General features: G+C 27.6%; 3 protein-coding genes and 2 long non-coding RNA genes across 17 annotated transcripts in view; 2 read left to right on the plus strand and 3 right to left on the minus strand.

Moving 5' to 3' along the window:
* Window positions 1–10,672, minus strand: part of LOC100650027 — a 36,736-nt gene extending 26,064 nt beyond the window's left edge. For 6 of the 12 annotated variants that reach the window (XM_048413845.1, XM_048413860.1, XM_048413849.1 and 3 more), the window contains exons 1-6: window positions 10,476–10,667; window positions 5,140–5,462; window positions 3,495–3,800; window positions 1,343–1,531; window positions 665–1,172; window positions 216–446 (exon numbers count right to left, since the gene is read on the minus strand). In XM_048413845.1, coding sequence (XP_048269802.1) covers window positions 216–446; window positions 665–1,172; window positions 1,343–1,531; window positions 3,495–3,800; window positions 5,140–5,423 — 1,518 coding nt within the window. In that variant the 5' untranslated portion in view covers window positions 5,424–5,462; window positions 10,476–10,667. Of the gene's footprint in view, window positions 1–215; window positions 447–664; window positions 1,173–1,342; window positions 1,532–3,494; window positions 3,801–5,139; window positions 5,463–10,475 lie in introns of all 12 variants that reach the window. The other 6 variants (XM_048413856.1, XM_012316427.3, XM_048413870.1 and 3 more) reach the window with 4 other exon arrangements.
* On the minus strand, window positions 1,807–2,688 carry LOC125386767. Its single transcript, XR_007227168.1, has 2 exons — window positions 2,558–2,688; window positions 1,807–2,483 (listed from the first exon to the last, which is right to left on the minus strand). It is a non-coding gene; the product is annotated as an uncharacterized LOC125386767 (long non-coding RNA).
* LOC125386765 lies at window positions 2,477–3,960 on the plus strand. The gene is made up of 2 exons (XR_007227167.1): window positions 2,477–2,764; window positions 3,535–3,960. It is a non-coding gene; the product is annotated as an uncharacterized LOC125386765 (long non-coding RNA).
* A 1,125-nt stretch (window positions 10,673–11,797) lies between the features above and the next one.
* Window positions 11,798–15,772, plus strand: LOC100650269 (cysteine-rich PDZ-binding protein). 2 transcript variants are annotated; one of them, XM_012316440.3, is made up of 2 exons: window positions 11,798–11,903; window positions 13,454–15,772. In XM_012316440.3, the coding sequence occupies exon 2, from the start codon at window positions 13,480–13,482 to the stop codon at window positions 13,780–13,782; it is 303 nt and encodes a 100-aa protein (XP_012171830.1). In that variant the 5' UTR covers window positions 11,798–11,903; window positions 13,454–13,479; the 3' UTR covers window positions 13,783–15,772. The 2 variants fall into 2 exon arrangements, with proteins under 2 accessions (XP_012171830.1, XP_003393631.1); XM_003393583.4 differs by lacking the exon at window positions 11,798–11,903 and adding an exon at window positions 12,670–13,229.
* Window positions 15,010–26,317, minus strand: LOC100650143. The gene is made up of 4 exons (XM_012316451.3): window positions 25,861–26,317; window positions 22,677–22,921; window positions 21,947–22,097; window positions 15,010–21,698 (listed from the first exon to the last, which is right to left on the minus strand). Exons 1-4 carry the CDS (start codon window positions 25,991–25,993, stop codon window positions 18,838–18,840), a joined length of 3,390 nt encoding a protein of 1,129 aa, XP_012171841.3. The 5' UTR covers window positions 25,994–26,317; the 3' UTR covers window positions 15,010–18,837.
* Between the last annotated feature and the right edge of the window lie 1,091 nt (window positions 26,318–27,408).

Consider the following 27,408-nt stretch of genomic DNA (forward strand, 5'->3'; position numbering starts at 1 on the left):
AAAAGAAACATGAAAATATTCTGTAATTTCTATTTTCTTGATATAATAATGTAACCTTCCCTCTTCCTTCTCAAATTTGAATTTTATTAAATTTAAAGATAATTATACATATGTATAAACTTATAAAAGACTTTAAAAATTGTTAAGGTCTTTAAGTCACACTATACACTCTGTATAATAACACAGGAAAATGTAGCTACTCATTTGAAACATACCTCATTATGACTTGGCGTTGTCGGTAATACTCTCTGTGGAAAACCAGGCCTTGGTGCCATGTATACAGATGGTGATGACAAAAGGCATGGAAGTTGAGTATCGCGTACGCCATAACGTCGTGGACTTTCAGAATATTGTGCTATTGGTAATTCACCAATTACTCTTGTTACTTTGTGATTATGTTCTGAAGATGGTGAGTCTACTTCACAATCACTAGCTGGAGTAATAACCTAAAAATATATGTTCTATATAGTATTTAAAACTTTATTTTAGATAATAATGCATAGAAAACATTTTACTTCTCAATTGCTTTACTATATTAAATGTTTTAAATAATTTTATTATATTCATCCTACAAAAAGGAAGATGTAATGAAATCTGATCATTTATTTAATTGTGTAAATACAAATATATATTATAGATAAAACAAGCAAATAAAAATAGGCACCTTAAAAAATTCTGAAGTATTACGATGATATGCCGTTGTTGGGCTCGGTGTACTTCCAATGCTAGAACTTAAGGGTTCTGGAGGAATGCGACCTCTTTGAGATTCCTCAATTTCGAGGCTTAAATTAGTTGGTGTAACTTGATTGGTATTATTAGAAGTTAAGTCTAGTCGCAAATTTTGCCAATTATCATCAATGTCATCAAAGACAACTACTTCACCATCACTAACGATAGCCATGCTTCTTGCTGGCGTAGTGTGATTTGATTGATAATCTATGCAGCTTTTTGACAATCCATAATCAAGATCCGCAGTATTTTTTGATATACCATATTCTACATTATTGCTATTCAAAATTGAGTCATAGTTAATAATACGATTGCTGTGATTGCTCTTAGGGGAATCATAGTCAATAGATTTTGTTGGATTATGTCGCACCGAATGTATTTCTGAAGAAAATACAGTTTCTGTGACTTCTCTATTAGAACGCTGCTTTCTTGTATCACCGCATCTAAAATTTCAGTCATATATAATTTGTATTATTATATACAATCCTCCATTAGGAAAATAATACACAACTAATTTATTAAATATGATAGTCGTATGAATAAATGAAATTTTTCTTGTTCAATTTTATCATATATTTTGTGTATTAGAAGTAGATAATAGTTTTCAAATTACCGGCTTCTTAATTCCCATATAGTTTGAGTGTTTGGTGATTTATTATTTCTTTTAACTGATAGCTTGTTATCTGTTTGAATGTCTTCATTATTTAAGGAATTTGATGCCGCAAGAAAGCGTGATTTTCTAGCTGCTACTTTACCTCGACTCTGAGAAAAAACTTCTCGTCCACCAGCAATTTCTATAATTCTAAAAAAATAATAAATATTTAAATTAACGTTTAAAATACTATTTGTAAAAACTACTTTTTATAAATTAAATTGTTATATAGTAAGTTAAAAATATATATATAAAAATATAAAACAATAGATTTGTAGAAATGATACCTTAAATTTATTTATTATATTTAATCCACATGTTTATATGGTTATTTATTACACATTAAATCAAGTTTAAACACCATTGAAGTAAAATGTAAAAGGAATATATAAGGAATTAAATAATTAAATAGAATAAACATAAAATTTTTGAAACATATGCTGACATATTATTTATTTCATAAATACAAATATTAAATGCTACTATATTCAATGAAATGTTATACTAATGTTGATGTAAAATCAACAGTAGAAAATAACAAAAGATAAATGGGAACACAAAATATGCAGACAATATTTATTTTATTATAAATTATTTAGATATCAAATATCTATGAAAATCTGTAGAAATATGTTTATAGTATAAGAAAAATCTAATATAATTTTCATATTTATTTAGATTTATATTATAACCGTATTGTCTTTGTACATATGTATAATTATATTAAAAATAAAGTTATGAAAGGAGATCAATATTTTCTTATTGCAATCATAAATAACATTAATCTACATCATTAATTATGTTAAATTTATTCATAAATTTTCTTGGAAAAAAAGTGAAACATAATACAAAATATTAATAGTATTCTTTTAAAAATTTTTGTAATAATACAATCATCTGAAATATATTTAATGCTTTACAACTTAACAAATTTTAATAAGAAAGAGGCATTACAATTACTAGATGAAAATACATTGTTTTCGTCAATATTATTTAATAAATTTATATTAAATAACTTTCCATCGTAATAAATGGTATTGTTAGAGTCACTTTGAACTGATTATCTTAATTAAAATCATTACGAAATGAGTACTGATAGTATCTGTAAAATAATGTAAACAAAGAGTGTAGGAAACTTTATTATGCTATATCATTTATTATGTAGTTAATACTTACACTTTGTTAATAAAAAAATAGTTTATATAAAAGTTTGTTGTTAATATAATAATAAACAGTTTATATGATATACATTTTTCATTAATCACCACAAATTAAGCTTAAGAACAAAAAGTGATACAATCTAACCTAACATCAATTGCTGTGTAATGTTTATCGACTAAACTTCGATTGTGTCATTGACAAGTTTATCGATTATTTCAAAATGTGGGTAAAATTTTTATAAATATTTGATTCTTTAATCGTTTAGGTATTTTACAAATACTGAATTTAAAGATAACAGAATTAAAAAAGCATAGTAACTAAGAGATCAATATAAGAATATAATATAGTGTAAGAAATTAGAAATAAGAACCCAATAACAATCTTCTTGTAATAGGCTATGAGACTAAAATAAATCAATTATTAATAAATCAAGTATTATAGAATTAGAAAAATAATAGTGAGTTATTCATTCCTCTTGTTTTGTGAAAATGTAATTTGTTTATGATGAAACACATAATGTTACTAAATATCAATATTAAATATAAAACATTGTTTGGAAATTTAATATCACAATCTGAATTTTTTGAGATTAATATAATTAATATAACATTTTGAAATTAAAATTTTAATTATCTGAAAAAGTTTAGAAAGCGTAATATATTGAGTTTTCCTTTGTTGAAAGTATTAACATTAGTATTTATTATTACATTTAAAAAATTATTCAGTATGTTTATAAATTTTTTACTTTAAACATATATTTTTAAACGCATATTATGAATTGTACTACCTTTTTTTATATACAAAATTAATGATTATAGTTTATTAGAGATTAGAGATTATAGTTTATTTATGGAAAATATACTATAATTCTGATATTTATTAATTTTATTCATTAAATATATATATTCCCCAAATACAGAAGAGATATTTCAATATAATTAAAGTAACTTACCTGGAGTCCCTTAATTTGTAACTGCGATCACCCTTTGCAGAAGTTAAAATGTATACAGGGCTTTCCTCAGGACCACTATCATCCTGTTGTGAGTGACTCTGCTGATCACTACCTGGAAGGCTACCATATTGTTGTGCATCTTCACTATGTCCAGAGGCAGACGAGGAGCTTGAAGAAAGCGGTTTAGTATTAAGTGCACCAAGCGAATTAAATGTTCCAAGAGGACCACCAACATTGCTTGTACCACTGCTAACACCAACAGATAGTTGACTGTCACCTGTAAAACCGGACACCATGTTCGTTGTCCTAGGAAAGAAAAGAGTAATTATGATTATAATCTATGTTTAATTTAAAGATCTTAGAAAGTATTAAAATCAATTTTATTTATTGTATGTATTTATCATTATGATTATACACTTCAGTAAAAATCCAATAAATAACAGTTCTTATTAAATTCTTCAGTAAATATGAAGTTTTTTATTTATTTTATACATTCTTTAATATTATTTATTTATTATATATTTCATCTTTCATACATTAAATGCGTTTTTATATATGTTTCTTAGTCTACAATCTCATTGCATCTTAATGAATAAATAAAACATACTTCTAGCTTGTAAACTTTCTTAAAATCATTTTAACCAGTACAAACTAAATTACATCTTTTAATACAATATTGTGAAATTACCAAGATTTAAATTCATGCTTTAATTCATCATCCAGAAAATTAGTTAATTTATTAATTTATTATTTAAATTAATATTCTATAACAAAAATATTCTTTTTTCTATATATATACAGAACTACACAAGTTATTTAAGTTCTACTTATGATTAGAAATAGTTATCTGGATTTTTTATATATTCACATTTTTACGGTAGTACCAGAAATATTATATGTAATATAATGATTGTTAATTATTTTATTTTTATTATATTTATTTTATTTCTATTTTCCAATAACACTTTCTCCTTATTAATATTTTTAATATCATAAGATGAAGTTATTTTTCTATAAAGTAGCAGTGAATTATCCCAATCTTTATTATTTTTGTGATTATTATTATTATTTAAAAGATATAGGGATTTTTAAAAGCTATATTTTCCACAAATATTTTAAAGATTTATATAAATGGTATTCAGTGTAGTACCTAAAATTACACAAATACTGTTACTGATGTATTTAAAATATAGATTATAAATGTACAATATTTCTTCCTTCAAATATAAACTATCATTAACAAGGAATAGTACTTTTCAAATATAACTCTAATAAAAAATTACACATTAAATTTTTTTTATTTTTGTTGTATGTATTATTATTTTTTAAGCATGTTTTTTTTAAATCACTAGTTATTATAACAAAGCATTAGTAAATAATTTAGTTTCTAGTTTATTCTGATGAAACAGTAAATTAATTAAATAGTTGTATAAAGTATTGGTAAGTAAACAGTGCACTTTTAAACTGGACATTCGTCGCAATATATTTATATTTATATTTATATAGTTTAAATATTTTTGGGGATGTAAATAATATTCGTTAATGGTTGCAATATAACTTGTAACATTAAAAATTTTATTATAGCGATTAATTTTAATTACCGATTAAAAGAAAATATTTGATCGGTAAGTCAATATAAATTTACCTATCGGAGATATCACGCTCGAGGTCGATCATGTCTTCCGGTATCGCTTGTGAGTGCGTTGAATGTGTATTCTTGGAGTGAGTGTTTGCGAACGTAGTCGCGAGTGTATTTGTGAGGCTAGTCGTGAGGCTGGTGGTAACAGAGACGGCCTCCTTCTGGCAGAGGCTCTCATGCGGCTGACTGATCTGTGTGGAGGCCCCCGGACTCGGGGGTGGGCCACCCCTAGGCCGACATTTCGGGAAAAGTCGGTTCAAGTCTGCGTTTTCCAAGATCAGGCTTGTCATCGCCACGCCACATTCATTTCTCTTAATACCCTGTCCATTCTGGAACATTATATATCCGCATCATGTAGAATGCTACTACATATATGGTTACATTTTTACGTTGTTAGGTGTTTTTATATCAGATGAAAGTTCTGAATATTGCTTAACATATAATTAATATCTAATTAATAATCTTAATCTCTTTCTCAATATATATTTACTGATGTGTAAAGAGTCATTAATATGTAATGCAATAAATATTAAGTCTTTAACGAAGAAAATAATAACCTGTTAGAGATCTCATTTAAAATTGATAAACAAGCAGTAAAATTTAAAAAATCCTAGAATATCATAATGATTATTCTTAATACATATACATAATTCTTATTCATAATTTTACTTTTATTTTAAAAAATGGAACATGAAAAAGTAAAAATTATTACTTTAAAATATTATTATCTTATCAAATTTCATTTTATTTTATTTTGTTAATTAATATAAAAGTATTTTATGTAATACGATCGTAAGAAAGAACGTTTATAATAATAAGCTAAAAAAAATACAGTGTAAAATTGTGAGAATATGTTTACTATGATATTCTTGTTACGATACAGTAAATACTTATAAAGTTGGACAGTCCTGAACTCTAAACATAAACCGGTACCTCACTTATTGATTAAATTATCGATAGGTAAATACATATATGCATAGCACGTGGTATTTTCAATACATAACACCGACCACTCAACTTCACACTTTAATAACGTAAAAAGTTATATCCTTTATTACAGAAATTGTAAAATTTAGATCAAAAGAACTCAATGACACGACATCCATCAAACCTAAATTTATTTTAACAAATCACATAAGTAATGATATATATATATATAACACATATATATATGTACACACACACACACATCATTACTTATGTGATATACATTACTACTATATATATATAGCGTTGTTACCGAATTCTAATTTCGTTTTGTATTCTCTTTTGCCACCATGCTCTTTTAAAATTCTATTTATATCGTTTTTATGTTACGAAATATAAATGTATTTGCATAATTGTCATTAGACACATAATGTAATTTCATAACAATTATGCGAAACAAATAAAGGAAAACAGTAGACAAGAAAATAGAGAAACATAAAAAAGGAGATAAAATGAAATAAATAAATGACAATGGTGTAAGAAACTGGATAGAATAATGAGACATGGAAATCGGTGAAAAGAAAGAAAAGGTGGTAAAAGGAGAGCGGAAAGTCAGGGGGTGAAAGGAAGTATACAATAAGAAAGACGAGTTCTAGTCAAAATAAACGAACAGAATGAGACAAAGGCAAAAGGATGAGAAGTTTGCGGATTTGAGGAAAACATGAAAACACTAGCAGAAGAAACATAAAGAAAGCAAGATGAAAGACGAGAAAGTGTATACTAGAAAGGGCTAGAGAGAAGACGAGGGTTTGGCCCGTGCTTCGTTGAGCGTGGAATCAATAGGAGGTCACTGGCACCAGTAGATGCAATCGGCACATTTTAAGTCTACCTCGGTGTTGCACACCGTTGCTATTGTATTGACCCTGTTTCTCTTTATGATTAATTCCAGACATGTGCATATCCGTAATTATAATAATTTGCGCTGTATATTTCAACATTCTATTCCTATCTCTTTTAACCCCATATTCCTTTTTTTACTTTTCTCATTCTTCTTGAGAACAAGCATTGGGATGAATCATACAAATGACACTTTAATCCAAAAGCGATAGTTATTATTCTCTTTAATAACAAACAAGATTTAAACAGAGTGAAATCGTGCACTTATGAGATAAAATATTTTTTGTCAAAGCAATCAAGGAATCAACTTTATTTTATACTTTCATATGTAAAAGATAAATTATTACGTTTTGTAATATCGTATTGTTACTTAAATTAAATATTGTATTTGGATGTATCATATAATTAAAAGACATTGTATTTCGGTGTAACTTTTGTACTAAAATAGACGTAAGCGAATTTGATTTATTTTATTGATTCTTAAAATGTAAACTTCTAAAATGTATTAGATTGTATTGTTATCTATGAAAATATTATTTTATAAACCTATAAGCTATCAATCTTTTAATGGTTTTTATCAATGCTAGTAAAAATTGTTTATTTATGTTTTTCATGTATATGAAAAAGTCAGTTTTAGTTTAAAAAATATATGTATCGGTTTTAGCCTTCAGGTTTTGATGTTATGAGTGTAATACGAATATAATTAATTTTATTCTTCCGCGACGATGTCTGGTACGACACCAACGCTATGAAATGCAGAAAAATTATAAATTACATTAAAACGATAAGTTACGAATGTAAAATTTATCAAAAATCTAACAATTAATAATTGAAGTATGAGAAATGGAATGAAATATTTGGAAAAAAATGGAAAAGGTAACTATAATGTATATATAATATATACTAATAACGTAATGAATATTACTACTATAATATATATAATAATGTAATGAAACAATGAAAATTAATCTAAAAAAGGTATCATTTTCAAAAATGTGTTTTATTTTGTTTAAAATTCTTCCATATGTAATGGATCTTAATAGCATAAGTTTTGTGAACTTTATACAGTATTATCTGCGTGATGTAGTAGTAAATATCCATGTATATGTTAAATTTTGTCATTGTTGGTAACTTTAAGCTTACAATAGCAGGTTGTCATGGATATGCGTTTATTTCTCTCACACACACAATGTTCAGTTTTTGGTACATGTGCATATAAAGAAATGCTAGTAAATAACATTTTTAACTCGTAAGTATAGAAGGAAAATAACTGATAATTTGCATTGTAAAATATCATATTATACAAAACTATCTTACGAACTTTTTTATTTGAAATTAGCATGTTAATCGTCACGTGTGCTGTCACACGGTAGATGACGTCTTTCGTTACTGCATAGGTTAGTTTCATCTTTTTTTTCACTTGTCAGTTTGACAGTCTATGAGATATGCGGATTATTCGCATGAAAATAAATCTTGCAATTCCGACTTAGAAATTAAGATATAAAAAAATATAATTCAGTTGAGGAATGCTTGCAAAAAATTTTGTTTATATTTTGTTCTTAGTAGTTAAAAAAAATATACGAAATAACTTTAACCCCAATTACAAAAAAAGTTTATGAAAAACATTCAGTTACTCGAGTGTCGATGTAAATATATGTATAGATACTAGCTCTACATTGGTTCTAGCTAGTAATATAAAAAAATTACTATAAAAATCAAAATGTAAAGATGATAACATTATATTATGTTTTTGTGATATATATTTCATGTTACACATTATTGATATAACAGAATATAATTTGATTAGTATAATGAATTTTTAAGTTGATATTTGATTGATATTTAATTTCATAAATTTTTTTAAAAGATTTTCTAAAACTTCTGTAGTTATTACACATACGTAATATAATTTTGGATATATTATTAAATTATATAAGTCGTATATATATATATGTGAATGTTTTCAATTTAGAGATTTGTTTTTTCAACAAAAGACATGTAATGAGAAATAAAAAAACGGAAATTAGAAAGTTAGTGTAAATAATAAAATGCTTGTACCCATTTACATGTGATGAATATTAAAATGTGATATCTTTCCTGCAATATTTATATAATCACTCGGAAATAAAAATGGACATACATCCATGTAATACATATATACAAGTATATTAACTTTCAAATTCAGTAATTTGATAATTAAATTTTTTTTTTTTTTAAGTAAATGTTAAAAATGGTGTTGGTGATTACATATTTAGTTAAATGTGAGCTATTTAAAACAATGTATTTTACGCATTTATTTATATAAAAAATAACTTAAAGTTCATTATTATTATCTTCACATAAATTAAAAATTATTAGAAAACAATCGAGGAAGTGATATACATTACACAATTAAAAGTATTTCATATTTTGCGTACGCTGAATTATTATGTAAATTGGCATCGTTATTTTTATTCATCATTGCTTGCTACAATTATCCAAAATTGTACTTAACTGTGTTTTATTATGCTGCACACATTGAAATCTCTTTATATTCCAGTATTTTTTTTCATAAAAATCATATTAAATAATTTTAATTATAATAATTTTTAATACTTATGGATAATTTACTATTAAAAATACTAGTTTTTTGATTAAATGGAAATTGCAATATGTATATATCTATGTTCTTTATGTACCATTTTAGCAAAATTTTTATTGAAAGAAAAAACAATATTTCTCTTGAAATCATTTTTACATATTTATTTTTAAAGATTATAGGCCAATAGTCAATTATATAGTTTAAAACAAATATTATGAAAAAAGGTTGTGCTTGGATTTTTAAATAGAATTTATCTGATTGTATAGCGATTGTTCTTATGAATATTTCTGATAAAAATGAAACGCAGACTTATGGGTACTGGGTACACCTGTTTAAAAATGAGAGCATCGTGTATATTGCAAATCCTGTCATCCGATACGTACGAATTATCTATTGTCTATCTGGATTATATTTTAAGAATCAAGATCGAATTTATTACTTAAAATATATCTAAAAAAATCTCAAGGAGAAATCGATCGTACGATCTTATTTGTATTTGCATTCGTAAAAGAAAGGAAAACTTAAATGGAACCTACATCTGAAATGAGTGTAAATCAACGAAATTTCAATGAACTCGTATGCGTTTAATAGAAATTTTATGAAAAAATAGAGGAAGGGCTTTGGCTATAGGCGTCTTTCTATCCAGAGATTTCGAGGGTGACTTGACCTCTTCGAACGTCAAATTATGCATTTTTGAGCGAACTTAACGAAAATAGATGGACGTTTGATGCACGAAATGAAGTAAAATGCACGTTTTCACTATAAAAAAGAGACTAAAAATTCGTAATCAGGTCTTCTATTGGAGTCTCCCATCGCAATACGACTTGCGAGAAAGAGGAATCGATCCAACATGTTAACGCGTGTCTGGCATCGAGGATGGCAGCCACCCGAACAAAGTAAGTCTTTTAGGATAAATTTTATTATCGTTTCTATTTACCTTGTTGTATCCGTTTTAATGCGTTCACTCGTCACTTTGTTATGACACGATGCACTGAATTAAATTGTCACACGAAATGTCGCAATAATCTGGTAATACGGTCGCGAGTACACAGGTCTTCAGAGGATAGTCAGACACTGAACGAATAGATGGCGCCCAACACTTGTACGCCACCCCTAGCGTCGAATTTTCCTTCAACCCTCTTACTCCACTAACATTGCTTGCTGCTTTCGACTAGAGGGTTGATCGTGTGATTCTAATCAAACTAACGAAAGTCAGCGCCAGTTCTAACTACGTAAAGTTATCTATAACAGAGAGTTGTCGATGCTTTTATTTAATTTGTCCATTGGAAATTCAATAAGCCAAAAGTATAATTAAGAATATCATCGTAAATGGAGAAAAGCATTACTTGCCTCTAAAAGATTTACCGTATACATATACATATATGTAATAAAAAAAATTTTTTTTAAATACATAAATATAAGATTAATTATTGTGATACTCAACTATTGTAAGTAACTATTGTATGATATTTAAGGACAATGTGCCTTAGAATGATATATTCTGTACAAAGTATAGGTAAAATATTGCTTTATATAATTGATTTTTTTGCTTTTTGTAGAAAAATTATACAATGAATGCGTGTATATCTTAATAAATTACTGTCATTTTTATGTCATTATTTTTGCGTTTATAAACATATTTTTAAAATTATGGTTGTAGAATCAAAAGTTTATTTAGGTATTTAACAGGACTTAATGTCGTTATTTAGTTGCTATATCTAAGGCAATGGTTTCCCTATTTTAAGTCACATCTTTGGTTTTAAACAACTGATAAATGAATTGAACAAGAATTGAACATGAAACAGATAATCAAACAGAATCAATCAGATCAACTGCGGTTTTTATCAATTTTTCTAAAACAAATATTTTAAATACTTTTATTACTTAAACATTATCTAAACATATGTATATCGTTCTTACGCAAAAATCAGATAGATGATATGAAGTAAACATTATTTATTGATTGATATACGATGTAAACACTGTAACACAACAAAGATAAGTACATTGTTCATGTTAAAAGTATCTAAGTGCTTGAGAATATTACTAAGCATAATAAACGTATATGTATAATAATATATTTTTTCCGCATGCTTTGTTTCTTTTAGAATGTCAGCTAGTGGTAATAATACAATAGAAATACATATATATGTATGCATTGTCCATATGTATCATCCGGTATTATGTATACATAATTATATTTTATTTGCATAGTTTATTGCATTCTGATTGCATTGCGTTTAGAAGTCTATGTTTTACTTATTTCGTGTTCAAGAAGAACTATATAGTACGTATAGGTACTTTACAATTTACACTCATCAATAAAAAAAAGAATCCATTTTTCAAATGAAATAATAAGAAAATAGTGAGTTTTAATTAATTTACCAACTTTGTACATTTTACTCATTTCAATTGTATAAAAATAATGACACTATCTTAAAACAAGTAACGTATATTTCAGGTTAACCATAGTTATGTTAAGAAAAAAACTGATATTTATTGTAACTTTTTAGACTATTCTTGTTCTACATATATTTAATTATTAACGCTTAAGGAATGAGAAATTTTTTGCAAGTCCTTCGCATAATGGGGTATTAGTTTAGAATATTGAAATGTTTATTTTACTATCGGATACGATACCTACATGTATTCACTTGGCTCACCAAGCGAACAATTAACAGGAACAGATATATCTGCTATCCCCGTTCAAGAGGTTAATTTTTGTTTTAATGATTAGATGCTATCACTTTGTAGTTTTATATGATATTTAATTTTTTAGAACATAAACTGTAATAAAATATATTAATATAATGCATAAAATTAATTTACTTGCTCTAACAATAGAGTATGTTTAATTTTTCATAAATTCAAACTATGTGTGTGTGCATGTTCAATATTTAAAATATATGGTATGATAAATAAAGATATTTAGGATGTTAAAAATATTAATTTATCCTTATTATTTTTCTACATTAAGAAGCGTAGTACTATTGGAATTTAAGTATATGCTTTGCATATCTATGTATGTACATACATGTGTATATACCATATGTATATATGGAAGTACATATACAATGTGCGTAAATATGAGTCTTATGTATTTAGTTTTTAGTGATATTAATAATAACTAAATCAGAAAAGCGCTATCTATTACTGATCCGCAATTACAACTAGGTGGTACATATATCTGATAACTGTTGATTGTAATGAGATATGGATGAGATTGAGACTACGGCCATGTAAACAGGTCTTGACATTCAATAGGGAAACCGTCCGAAATTTGAGTCATGCAAAATCAACATGGAAGACAACAAAGTTCATGTTTTTACGAGCTAGACAGAGATGAGTAGAAAGTCTCTGCCTCTGTGTGAGACATTCATAGCATGTTACACATGCGCAAAACATGAATCTTCTTGTCTTCCATGTTGCTTTTTTATGACTCAATTTTCGAGCGGTTTCTACTATGCTTTCGATATATAAGTGTCTAGTCCAGATGTTGAGACTTGTCTATATGACCGTGGATAAGAATGTGATATTTGGGTTAGATATTTCTCGTAATTTATTTATTTGCAGTTAATATCTCGAATATTTATACTTATCGTTCGTGATTAAAGACTAGTGTTGGGATGTATCATATAAAATGTGTACTAATTAAAAGAGTAATATTTAATCATTAATAAGAGTCCTGAAGGTAAATTGAAAATATCTTAATTTGTTAATTTAAAAATATAAAATATTAAAAATTTATACGCATATTTGTTATTGGCCAATTATTTTAATTTCAAGTTAATTTTTTTTTATCATTTTTCACTATTTTTTACATACATGTTAGTTTTAAATCTAACCTTTATTATTTAATTTGATGATACAATATAGTATAAAGATAACATATAACGAAGTTTTACTATATTTCAGAATTGAAATTTCAAGTCTGATTCAAAATGGTCTGTGAAAAATGTGAAAAGAAATTAGGGAAAGTCATAACTCCAGATCCTTGGAAAAGTGGTGCACGGAATACAGTAGAAAGTGGGGGACGTAAAGTTGGAGAAAATAAAGCACTTTCTGCAGGGAAGGCAAGATTTAATCCCTATACTGTTACCTTTGAAACTTGCAGAATATGTAGACAGAAGGTACATCAAGTTGGATCACATTATTGTCAATCATGTGCATATAAAAAGGCTATATGTGCAATGTGTGGTAAAAAGCTAATGAGTACAAAGAACTATAAACAGTCTGCTACTTAAATATTAAACTTAATGGATTTGTTTGTAAATTTATATTATGATAGATGTAGATTGGTATAAAGAATTTAATTTGACTTGGACAAATATTTTGTCTTGATATAAATAATAATTAAATATATATATATATATATATATATATATATATATATATATATATATATATATATATATATATATATATATATATATATATATAAGAGTATTCCTTATATTATTTTAATAAAATATGGTAGGATGTACAAAATATGTTAGTTAGATGTATAATATAGCATTATATCTAATTTTGCTTACCTATTCATAAACATGAATATACATAATAGATAAACATAATATGAAAACAAAAGTTGAAAGAATGGAAATTATTAATGTTTATATCTGGAATATACCTATTTTGAAATGCAATTTACTAAAATAAAAAAACATTTATAATTTAAAATAAGGTTAAAATAGATATACATACATATATCCATACGAATTCATGTTATTATTTTTAAGTGGTAAATCTACACTTAAGTTGCTTTTTTTTTATCTTATATTTAAAATGTATTTGAAATATATATTATTTTATATCTAAAAATATTGTTGTCATATTTTATACAAGACAAAATTTTCACAAACATAAGTTTATGTATTTTGTATACCGTAACAGCTTTTGCTACTTAAATATGCATTATATATGTTTAATATTACTCAAAATGAATATGTAAATTTTAGCACAATAAATTAAACAATGTTTAACGTATAAAGCTTATGATATATATTACAGATTTTGGATTTTTAGATAGTTACCTTTTTATTCAACCACTTCATAAATATATGTTTAGATACAATTGTTTAAATTTTTGTGTATGTCATCCAGTATTTTGTAATGAATTTACTTTTATCAGATAAAATTCAGTTGAAATGACACGTATACGTCGAAAGTAAAATTTATATCAAATTGTGGTCCTCAGTTTTTCATTTGAAATATCTTCCGAGTATAGTCCTCAATTCGATGATAAATTTTTATCGATAATTTTTTAATTTATAGAAGTACGATCGATTCCAACGAAATTGTAAACTAAATGTGAAGATAGGAAAAATATTTTTAAAATACATACAAATTTGTATGTTTGTTATTTTATACAGCTAAACTAAAAATTAATTATCATAATTGTTTAAATCTTGTTAAGCATCGAAGAAAACTGGTCTCGTAGCTATATAATGAAATGATTAAAATACATCAGATTATAGGTATCAATAACATATATTTACAACATTTTACATACATCAGACGATTCGAAAAATTTCGTATCGTTGCAAGAAGTCTATTTAAATACAGAAAACGGAGTTTTGTTTAATATATGTATGCGTATTATATAGATACTTTCTAAACTGTTACATTCGTTTTGTTAGTAAATACTTGTCTGATTCTTTATTTTTAACATTAATGTCTATAATTTTATTACAATATTTTGCACTTTATGATTATATATGGTCCAATAAAATCCTTCATTTTGTTAGATTCTTATATAATAAGAATCGTTTACAGTAGATAACAATTAAGGAACGCATAAAAATAGCAATATACAAGAAATGGGAATGTTTAAATAGCATTGTTTACAGATTAGTACAAAATGTCCTTGGACAATATTAGCAGCAGATAAATACTACTGAAGATATTCCCTCTTTTTTATTTTAAAACTTCAATTTCTTTTTTTAACATCGAAATGAACTAATCTGTTTTGTTTAATTTGTTAAGTTAATACTAAGAAAAATGTAAAATCATTCAACATGTGACTCAGATGGATTTCACATGTATAGTACATTATTTTGGCGTACATATAAAAAAATTTTACTTAATTACTTTCCTAAAAATTACAAACTGTTATTTAAGTCTTAGTAATGTTAAGAACTCTAAAGAAAATTTAATTATAATAAAGTTTTCATTTTTGATCATTTGCCTCTCGAATTGAATCATGCATAACGAAACATCCGTAACTGGCCTCTATTTACAACAAAAAACATTTCTAACTGTACACTCTTTTTCTTAATAAAAATGTATATATATATTATTTAACAAATAAAATTGTATTTTAATTTTGAAGAAATTACGAAATAGATGACTTATTTTAGCAAACATGATCTTATATTTACATGTAAAATTATTTCAAGAAGTAAAATTTAGTTTTCACTATCAATACCAATCTAAGGCATGTTTAAACATATATCATTATTTCACTTAAAAATTAAGATATTTTTTTTTTTGCATAATTTGCATAATTTATATATTTATTTAATTTCTTATACAAGAAATTATTTTTCGAATTATGATATTCACATATGCACACAGCCTTATAAATAATCGAAATGCACACGGGATGGTTCTAAAACAGGTTACCGAATAAACAGACTAGAAAGAGCACCTATACTTCAACCAAAATCCTACACATGTATTAAATTATTGTCAAGTTTCAAATATGAAAAAGATCGATATAATAATTTTGAAAGTATGCTTTTATATTTATATTTGTGACATCTCATTTAATTTATAAGATCAGTATGAAAGAATAGATCTATTTAGAATTTATGTAAATGATATATATGTATATAAATACTATTTTTTTCTATAAGAAATAATTTTCTATATTTGAAATTGAAGCCATGATGAAATGGATTTGCGTCAATAACAATTTTAAATATAAAACTGTGTGATTATTTTTGCATCTCAAATATTCAATATTGATGAGATAATAATTTGAAACACTTCCTACCCTAAAATTACATGCACATACAAAACGTTGATATGATTTATAAGTGAAGATGAATAAAGTGAGAGATAATATTATGTAATTATAATTATGACAAATTATTGATTGCTTATTTCACTAATCTGTTAAATCAATGTATAATTAGCTTCTTGAAATTGTCCTATATACATATGTACGTATAATATAATGTTTTATTATGTTCCCTTGTTTTTCAAATATTCTCAATTAACAATATATAGTGGACGGATTTAATAACATGAAATAGAATCTTTAAATGTTTACTATATATAATATATATCAATAAACAAATGTGGCAAAATTCTGTGTACATATATTCATAGTATTTTGCAGCAAACTGCAGTGAAATGACGAGTAACATGAGGTAAAGATGATTGTTACATTTTTGTCATTTTTTTTTTATTTTTCTTCAATGATGATTACTTTGCCGTAAATTTATCTGTATTAATATTCATTTAAAATGAAGAAAATATGATTATATAGAAGAATTATGAAAATACCAAAATCATGATTCCTACAACAGAATAGAACATATTTTCTAGTGTAGAAAGTTTAGAAGGTTAGAAGTTTAATAGAGAAACTTTTATTCGGTAAAATATTAATGTAATAGAATTTGATAATGTATACAAACATATTGCTATACTGTTTGTATAACCAAAGCTTTATAACTGGTTTTGTCGTCGTTTATCGTTATATTATATTTTTTATGTACATTTTATAATATAAACATTGTTTATAAGCTTTCATATGAGCTATTTTTGTAAAAAGATGTTAATAATTATCAGCAGTGTTTAAAAAATATTCGTTTTATATTTAAAAAATGATACTATTATAATTATTCATTTATTTTTTATATGGAATGATAATGCATGGTAATAAAATAGTATGGATATTATATAATATTCGTACATTATAATAACATTATTTCATATTGTTATAGTTTTGCTTTGCCCCATGTTACCCTATTATTGTTAATATTGCGTTAATAATAATAATACAGTATAAAAAAATGAATTTTTACTACAGTCATATCCATAAATATTTATATTTTTACACATATAAAAAAATTTAGAAAAACTTATAATAAATATTTTTGCCTCGTACTGAATTTGTGTTGATCAAATTGTGAAATATCATCTAATATCAATAATCGAATCAATAATTTTAGAGTTAACATTTTCATATATCATATGGTCATTAGTTAGTAGGTATTTATTATCTTAAAATTTGTTTAATAATTATACACATGTATATGTAAATTTCTAATAAATCGTGATTTAATACACGCATAAATCATTTATTGCAATAGATCATCTATCACAGTACTGATAGTATACGAGCATTCGATAGATAAAAAATATTCAAATATATATACATATAGTAATAATTAATATATTAAAAAATTTACAATATTTTAAATTCGTTTTCATAAAATGTGAATTTTGAATGATTTTGCTAATTATATTGTTTCTATGAATTATATATTTATAATTAATTTAATTAATATTATATTTGAAATTTCAATAATATGGATTTGTATAATTATTGCTCATTTATAACCATGTATTATGTAAATGTATTAATAATTTCATTAATCTATTTCTGGAATATTTTAAACCATAGTCTTGTGATTTCTTATTATTGTAACAAAATATGATGTTTAAAAACGCGCGTGCAAAATACATACAATTTTTGGTATGTATGATACTCTTTAATACTGTACTATTTTACACAGATGCGAATCATATATAATACAAATTCTAATTGTAATAATTTTTAAAACAAGAAATGTGTTATAAAATAAATATAATTATAACAACAAATATTTTTATCAAATGATCAAAAAACATGTTTTTTTAAACAAGAGCCAGTCTTTTCAGAAGATTGAGGAAGATACTAGATAAAATTTTCTTCGACTAGTTCAAGAGCAGATCTATTCTGAATGAGCACTATAAGTAGTACATACATATTACGATCGATGTGATTTCTCTATGTGAAGAAGTTTAAGTACAGTATATTCTAATTTTAGCTATATATAGTATTAAAATTTTCATACTTGATTATAATATCTGTCTTATTCCTGTACTAAAAAAAAAAAAAAAAAGAAATGATTAGTAAAAAAAATGTTGCTAATAATTTGCAATGTTTAGAATTGCTCCTTCAGTTTATAATATGTATTTATTACTTTCAATCTAAAACCTCGAAAACATTATTGATTATTTGTAATTCGCTAATACTTTATTCTTATGTCCGATTTTATTTCTTATTTCCTAAAATAATTTATCGATCATGTCTCTGCGGACCAATTATCTGGTTGTTTGATTTCATGAGACGCGTCTGAACCATCTGAATCTTTCGATTCATTAGATTTATATTCGGTTACATAAATAACTTGTTTTTCCGCATTTCCTTTTTTATTAGATTTCGTAATGTCTGTTCTTCTGGGAGGAACGGGAGGCTTTTTATTAGTTGTAGATTTTCCATTTGAAGTCGTTTTGATTTCGTTTTGCATCGGTTTCTTACCCTTACTTTCCACTGTGGAAAGCGTTTCACTGCTCTCGTTGTCATCTTCTTGAAATTCCTCTCTATTAGTAGAAAGTTTGATTTCCGTAATATAAGTCGTTTTTTGTGGCATTGGCGTATCTGGGAGTGGTGGTCGATTATCAAAGTCTTGTGGATTATAATCCATTGATTCACCAACTAACCCGCTATCTTCACTGTTTTCACCACTTGAAACACTAATATTATTAATGTTACGACGATCCTCACGGTCAAATAAGTTTTTGTTATTTATAGTTACACCAGAACCGAATTCGTATTCGTCTTCGTCTTCGTCATTTTCTCGATCGATTCTTTGATTTATGGGGACTCCAATTACTCGTCTTGACGACGAGTTCGAATTTAGTGATGACTTTTCACTTCTACTTTCTTTATCTTTAAGCGTAGATCCATGGATATGGGACATCGAGACTTGTTCCTTTTCGTCGTTAATTGTTATCGAATTGGAACTACTACCTTCCATTGAATTGGGAGAATAATCTTGTAAAGGTATTGGGGTTGATGATCTTTTTGTAAATGATTTTTTCTTGCAGGTTTCATGACGATTACAGTTCTCTTCGCATGCATGGCATCCTCTTTTAATATTAATTTTTGTCACTGGTTCTTCATTGACAGATTTTTTACCGGCATATGAAATCATTTCATTCGACGTTAATGAACTATCTTCCTTCCAGTTTTTGAAACGAAATAAATCATGCTTAGAGGAATCTAATAATGTCGGCTTTTGTACGTATGTTTCAAAATGTTTCAAAGCTTTCTCGAAATCTTTATTCACTATTTTTTCATCATGATCCGAAAATTGTTCATTTAGTATCATACTATCATTGTTAAGATCATCGGGTAATGAGATTTCCTTTTTAAATTGTAATTCTACTTCTTCAACTGTAGGACTTTTAATAACATTTCCATCATTAACAATTCTGATCAGAGAATTATCTTCATCTGGATTGAACATTCGTTCTGCATGAATAAATTCTTCTGTAAGTCTTTTGCTCAAGGGAAGATTATAAAGTTCGATACTAGTTTCGTCGTCTGTAGGATTTAGTTCTTTCGAGACAGAAGTTTCATCTTTTAACTTAATTTCTATAGAAGACTTAGATCGTTCGAGCGAACCATTACTCTTTTTTCTAATTTTTGATCTTTGCGACTTATCTTCCGAATCCTGTTTTTTACGCCATACAACATCTTCTAAATTACCCCATTCATTCGACTTTTTCAATAATCTTCTATCAAAAGTATCCATTTGATCAAGTTTAGTTAAATCTTCCGTAGATTCATTAATATCCTCCGGTGGTAGAGGTGCTTTACGTTTCTTCGTGCCGGTATCAGTCATATCCAGACTTTGTGCTCTTTCAAGTGTCGCCGACGTTCTGCATTCGTACTTTGATAGATCACCTAAGCTCGCAGCTTTCCTGTAAACATCGTCTTCTTCATCTTCGTCGTTATTTGTCTCCGGTACAGGTGTCCGATGAATTGTAATATCAGCCGAGTTCAATTCGATAGTCGTAAAACTGTTTTGAATTTCGCTATCAGTGTCAGATTCAGAATGTCTTCCATCAATTATCAAAGTTTCTACTTTTTCTTCTACACGTGGATCTACTCTCTCTGTAGTTTCGCGTACTTTCTTTATATATTCGGATAAAGAATCCGTATAATCAGTAATGCTACTGATTTCATCTTCTTTTCTCAAATCGTATTCTTTCGTAGCCGACGAATTTTTCTTCATAGTAGAAGTACATTCGATTTCGTAATTATTGCTTTTTGGTGGTGGTGGAGCTTTCCTTTTATTCTTTTGCTGATTTTTGGAATCCTCTACCTCGATGGAATCTATATTTTTTGGCATATTTAATAGCTCAGAACTATTTTTTCGGTTTCTACGAGCGGCCATAGCTGCGTTATGAACTTCCGTTGGTACTTCGGATGGTACGTGAATCGACGCATCACTAAGTTTGCTGCTTTTATTTAATGTATCGTTATGCAGTTCGAAGGTATCATTTTTCCCCTTAGGAACTTGCAATACTTGTGACGTTTGCTGACATTGAGCTTCTTCCTTTTTGTCACCAACTCTGGAAGCTTCGTTCATATTTGACAAATGTTTCTCTGTATCGAGTTTCTTTGAATGTTTTCTTTCAAGATTTGTGTTATGTTCATTTTGATTTTCAATGCGATGAACTGTTCCATCAAGGGAGGGTAAAACTTTAATACCAAATTTATAGTGATTGCCCTTGGACTCGTCATGACATTTTTCAAATATTTGACTATTTGGTGTGGATTTTGTGGATTTTAAAGTCGAATTCATCGTCGAATAGTTAGAATTGATAGAGTCATTCGGATCAACTATGAAGAGTCTTTTCGCAATACTCTTCGATTGTGAGAGTTCTGGAATTGATTGACTCCTGTATAAAGGATGGCAAATTCTTGCCGCGCTGGGACCAACACTTTTTTTCAAAAGTGTGGTTGGCTTCGATCCAATTCCACCGCTTTCTACCTCGAGCTTTACGTCGTATGGGGAAGCATAACTTAAAATCGTTAAGGCATCTTCGTAAACCATATTCCGAAAACTGATTTTTACACTAGCTATACGATCACCTGTGAATATAGTAATGGAAAAGAATTAAGTTCCTTCAAATTTATTGCTATTTACATATATTTAATATTTAATAAGGGTGACTCTACGTACAAGAATAAGTCGGAGATGTGGAATAAAATTCTTTTCAAGAGAATCGAATTTGAAAATATGTCAAGTAAATTTAAAATTGGCTAATTATCGACTGGTTATAAAGGTATAACGATTGCTTTAAAATATTTAGTTCTCGGATATAAAAATATCGACTAACCTGGATGTATTCGACCGGATTCCGATGCAGGTCCACGATGTAGAAGATCTTTAACAAAGATTCCTTCTCTCATATTGCCACAAATATTAAATCCCAGCCCTGTGAAATCTCGGCTTTTTAAGCTGACTATATTGATCCTTGTTGCTTTCGGCTGCATAAAAAGAAATCTCTGATTAGTCGAATTGAAAATAACACATTATCGATAATTGCAATGTTACAAGTATTATTTCTTTCAACAAATCATATTACACATATTAAAATATTTAACATATTCTTTTTCTATTCCTTTAAATCATCAGTGTTCTTTGATCTACATAGGAAACTTCGATTTTATTATATTACGTGCTTCTTCTTATATTCATTTCTTACATACTTCACTTCTTACATACATTTCAAACGTTCATTTTGTACAAATTAGCTTTATAATTCGACTCATACGCCATGGACTTCCTCCTCGCCAAGAAACATAAAGGCACGTATCGAAGATGGCTAGATTAACTGTACATCCAACCAAATTTGGCTATGCACAATACCTTCTATGTTTGGAATATTGAAACGAAATGTTTATTTTATAATCACTGTAGCCTGCTTCATCGAAAACTTTTACATCGCTTACTACAGAGGAAGATATGCATATTCTTTTCGTATTTTTCTTACAGCTTTATGTCTTCATTTGCAATATAGCTTCTGTATTAAATCGTGAAACGGGTGAAAAAGAGATAAAACTTACCCCAAGGCACGAATCGTCGAGAGTTTTTCGTTTATCGGTGCGGTTAGTCGAGCCCAGTCCTAAGGATGTCCAGGAGGTAGACCATCGTGCAGAATCTTTGCTTGAAGTGTCTCCAGTTGTCAGAGACACCGGTACCTCTCGAATTCGGTTAGTTGACGATGTTGTGACATCCTTGAAACAAGGATTGTCAAAGGCATAGGCTTCTTCGACGATTTCTGGATCAGTCACCAGTACTAAGTGTTTTCCTAAAGATATTCCTTTGATATTATTATTGATCGAGATTAATTATTTCAAAGCATTAAAAATGAATGTTTTCATAGGACTTACTTTTAAAATATACTTTTATAATAAATAAAATAAATTCTCATGGCGGAATACTTGCCTGGAAAATTATTATATAAGTATTTAAATTTTAAATTACTTTCTATCTGAGTAAATGTTCAATAGATATTATTTTTCGTTTAACCATATTGCCTATCTATCGGAATTTGATATATTTTTTTACATGACATTGTTATCGCATAAGCTACGCTTATAGTAATTTAACTACTCCTTCTCTGTTTACAAATTGTAACATATTCCGATATGTTATATAAAAATAAGAAATTTTTTAAAAGATACATTAATTAACAGAACGAATACGATTTTCATGGTATACGTATAATACGCGTTTATTCGATATCGTTGTAGTTCGTTGATGCCAGCTACTGCTTGAATTATCTGATTCCGCCTGTTCGTGCTCATTTATGTTCATTTGTTATAATATACAGACGGATCTTAATAAGCGTCAAGAAAGTTAAGTTTTACGATCCTGAAAGAAAAACTGAGATACAAACGCGTGTTATACGAACAACAGAAAACTCTTTTATTACGCTATTACTAATTAATATTACATATTGACTTAACGGTCTAGACGAATAGATTATATGTACATACGTACGATGCATTAAACGACGCATCGAATTAATATGAAAAAAATTATGTATATAAGGAAATATAATGGATATTGGTCATTTTAGAGATATTTGAGAGATATTACGTAAATTATATTACTACATACGGTGACATCATTCTTTAGATTTGCGCTTATTTGCCGCGTTTAGCATACTCTTGTCTGCCTACTACGTTTACGCATATATTAAAAATTACATGTTACTCTGGTTGTTTCAAAGTGCATTTTTCATTTACGAAGAAACTTAAATCATGTAATAAGTTCGATTCTCCTCGGTAGATTTAATTTACACGATTAGTCAGTTTCGTTATTATTCAGTTCCTTCTACTAATTTATAATAAAATTTATAATAAAGAAAAACTAATTTATAATAAGAATATATGTATATACTGGTGTACTATGTATCGCATATGTACCAGGAAGTACTATACGGTACACAGATTGCGTGGTATATGTATGTATATGTAGTACAATATATTATCGAGATAGTAAAGTAAATTTCGACTGCCCTTTGTATAACGAACAATAACTTCAATTTGTGTATTTTAAGAATATTTGTTTACTATAAATGCTTTAAATTTACTTTGAAACATTATCACTCTACTACTATGCTCATTATTTGACCAGATAATGATTAATTTTATATGTGTGTCTGTTTCTCTACACATTTATATAAAAGTTAATCAATATTAAATATAAATAAATTTTTATCATTAAATGAATTGCTATTTATATCCAATGTATCAAATATTTTCAATTATAACAGAGTTCTTATAATTTGAATCGATTATTTCAGATAGTCTCAGATTCCATTTATCCATTATTAGGTAATTCGATACTTGTTAAGTAACATCATTTTTAAGTAACAACATTCATTTGTCACTGTTAATATCTTTTCCTACTGTACTTGCTGTTATTATTTTAACTTTTATTTTCATTATATATTTATACAATCATATTCATTCCGCAATTGATTAAACTTTCATTTCTACAAATTAATTTTGCGTGTGATTTAAATTTCAAACAGAATTAATAAATATTTATAAATGCAATTATCATTTATGCTAAGCGATATAAGTAACTATAATTATATAGGAATTTTTTCTAACTATTTGGTAATTCCGAGGTAAGTAAAAGAAAAGAAAGAAAAGGAGAAAAGTTCAAAAATTGAATTGGTAGTTCTTCTTATATTTATATGTTATTTTGAATTGAAAAACATTGCTTAACTATCTATATCGGTTCTGCACCAATTTAACGTTCCACATGTAGTATATTCTATAATCCTAAAAGTCGATCCCAAAGTAAAGAATGCACATTCCGTAGGAGATATTTTACATTCTAATCTGTAAACATCATTCCACCAGATAGAGATTCCAATGTATCGAGCTAGAGAGACTTTCGTGTCTTATTGTGTCTCTCGAGTGGCACTTCAAGGTCTACCTTTTGCGTGGATATACGCATCAATTGCGACGCAATAGCGAAAAGGTTTGTAATATGCAACACACGTTGATAGAATGTACGAAATGACAAGGAATATTTCTTTGAATTTCTTTTATCACGATATATATCGTTCTATTATCTCTAATTATTCATGTAAAATTTTTATGACAATTCTTCGGAGATTAACCAATCTACTTAGTAGGTCATTTCAATAGATAGATCTTTTCTACATTTTCAATGACACATGATGTTTTGGTTTACAGAATGTTTTACATCACAAAGTTGTATTATTGAGAAACATCGATTAGTTACATAATTGTATTTCTTTCATCTATCAGTTCATCAGTTGTGTTTAAATTGCCCAACATTCAGTCGATCGATTAGAAAATATGCATATAATTGTTCCGCGTGCCAGGGCGGAGTTCGTTTGCATCGTGCATTTGATGTATTTCTATAGAAGTTGCGGAGAAATAACGCGTAGGAATAAATTCCGATTTATTGTGCAATAAACCTCATCGACTTTGCATATGCGCCTGGTATCGTAAAAGTATGACTACAAGTCGGTAAATGCAACAAATTGTTATCCTCAATGATAAAATACCATTGGTTCTTTGAATGAGCAAATTAGTTGTCGCAAGAAGGTCGTTGCAATAGCTTGAATTTAACAGCTAGAGCGCGCTCGAGCGAACACAGGATCATGAATGTAAACCACGATCTGTCATTACGGATCCTATGACACATTATTACCGGCAGTTGATAGGATTTCTATATCTATGAAATACGAGGACTCACCCTTGTGCCTACGCCACTGTCTGTAAAGGAGCGCAGCAACCAGCAGCAGGAGAATTGTTGTAAGGAAAGTACCGATTACAGCCCCTGCCACATTTCCTGCCCCAAAACAGGTATCTCGTGGCTCGTCCTCCATTGCTCCTTCTTAAACTCTCCTTCGATGCATTTCCAACCTGGCTGCTGCAGCGTACTCACGTTTCTTCTCCAAGAAATATCCGTCCTAAACCTTTGAACAGACTAGGCTTCACACTGTTCACCGCGATTCCATTCGATGTGCACAAGAAGACATTATTTTCACTTCGTGAGTCGTTGCCCTTTACCGAAGAATCAGCACCGCGATCGGAGACCGTCCTACTGCCGTGACACCGTGCACGATACTAAAGAGAAAGAGAAGAAGTAGTAAGAGAAAGAGAAAAGAGAGAACGGCCCCATGGATCGAGTAAAACAGGTAGCTGCGCAACAGGTGCTTCTGCCTATGAGGTGGGGATTCCATCTCTGCACAATTTACAGAGGGCCGGGGGCAGGGAGGGAACGAGTATGCGAGATCAGTGGGGGACCCTGGCATTCCTTCACCGTTTCAGAACTGACCGTATTTCTCATACCTCATACCTAGCCTAGAAGTATTGCATGAATGTAAGCCGTAGGAGTGTAAAGAAATGCTTCTTATATGGATTAATTTTTATAAAGCGGAAACGCACGCGCCGCTATTGTTACAAATCATTTTTCAAGAATAATTCACAACCCTTGAATGATGATACATCAGCCAATAGTATATATTATTTGATAAAAGTATTTAAGAAAATGATAATAAATCAATGATTAACGTGTAATTTGGATGAATACATACAATACGTATAGAGGTAATTAGGAGATGAAAATTTCAAATCTTTCATATATGATGTTAAATTACTATATAAGTAATAATAAGAAAATAGAATATAACTACTAATAATATAACTACTAATAAGAAAATAGAATTTTAGAAAATAGAATATTATTAGTTTGTGACTGTTATTTATCACTTAAATTTTACATAAGGATTATTGTTAACTAAACTTTTGCTAATGTGTAATAATGTGTAAATCGACTTAAAAAGCAAAAAAGTTGTTTTAAAAGTACCATTACTACAAAAAGTTACATTTACTAACATTATTAGATAATAATTATAAATTCCTTAAACTATGAATGATCAAACTTACAACTATCTTTTATCTTAGCAAATCTAAATATACTTTGAGCGTGTCATAATGCGCTATTTCTATACATATACATATATATAGTTCTTTCTAATTTATATAGTTTCTATACACCGGAAATTCTCAAGCAAAGAGATATAGATCGTAATCTGAAAAAATATAGTTCATTTCATTTTCTTTCTTTATTGTAAGCTGAAATTTTACATATAATGGTCTTAGATATTAAGTATTTTTTCAGGATGAAGATATGTATTGAAGATTTGTACATGGATGAAATATGGATATATATATATATATATATATATATATATATATATATATATATATATTTCATTCATATACAAATTAAATGTAT

Source organism: Bombus terrestris, chromosome 2, assembly GCF_910591885.1.
Source record: "Bombus terrestris chromosome 2, iyBomTerr1.2, whole genome shotgun sequence".
Lineage (NCBI taxonomy): Eukaryota > Metazoa > Arthropoda > Insecta > Hymenoptera > Apidae > Bombus > Bombus terrestris.

What these genes read in the sequence shown, in the direction of transcription:
- LOC100650269 (XM_012316440.3), top strand. Translation starts at nt 13,480, where the DNA reads ATGGTCTGTGAAAAATGTGAAAAGAAATTAGGGAAAGTCATAACTCCA.
- LOC100650143 (XM_012316451.3), bottom strand. Translation starts at nt 25,993, where the DNA reads ATGGAGGACGAGCCACGAGATACCTGTTTTGGGGCAGGAAATGTGGCA. An exon ending in TCGACGATTCGTGCCTTGGG is followed by an intron (nt 22,098 to 22,676) that starts GTAAGTTTTATC and finishes CTTTTTATGCAG; the next exon opens with CCGAAAGCAACAAGGATCAA. An exon ending in ATCCGGTCGAATACATCCAG is followed by an intron (nt 21,699 to 21,946) that starts GTTAGTCGATAT and finishes CTATATTCACAG; the next exon opens with GTGATCGTATAGCTAGTGTA.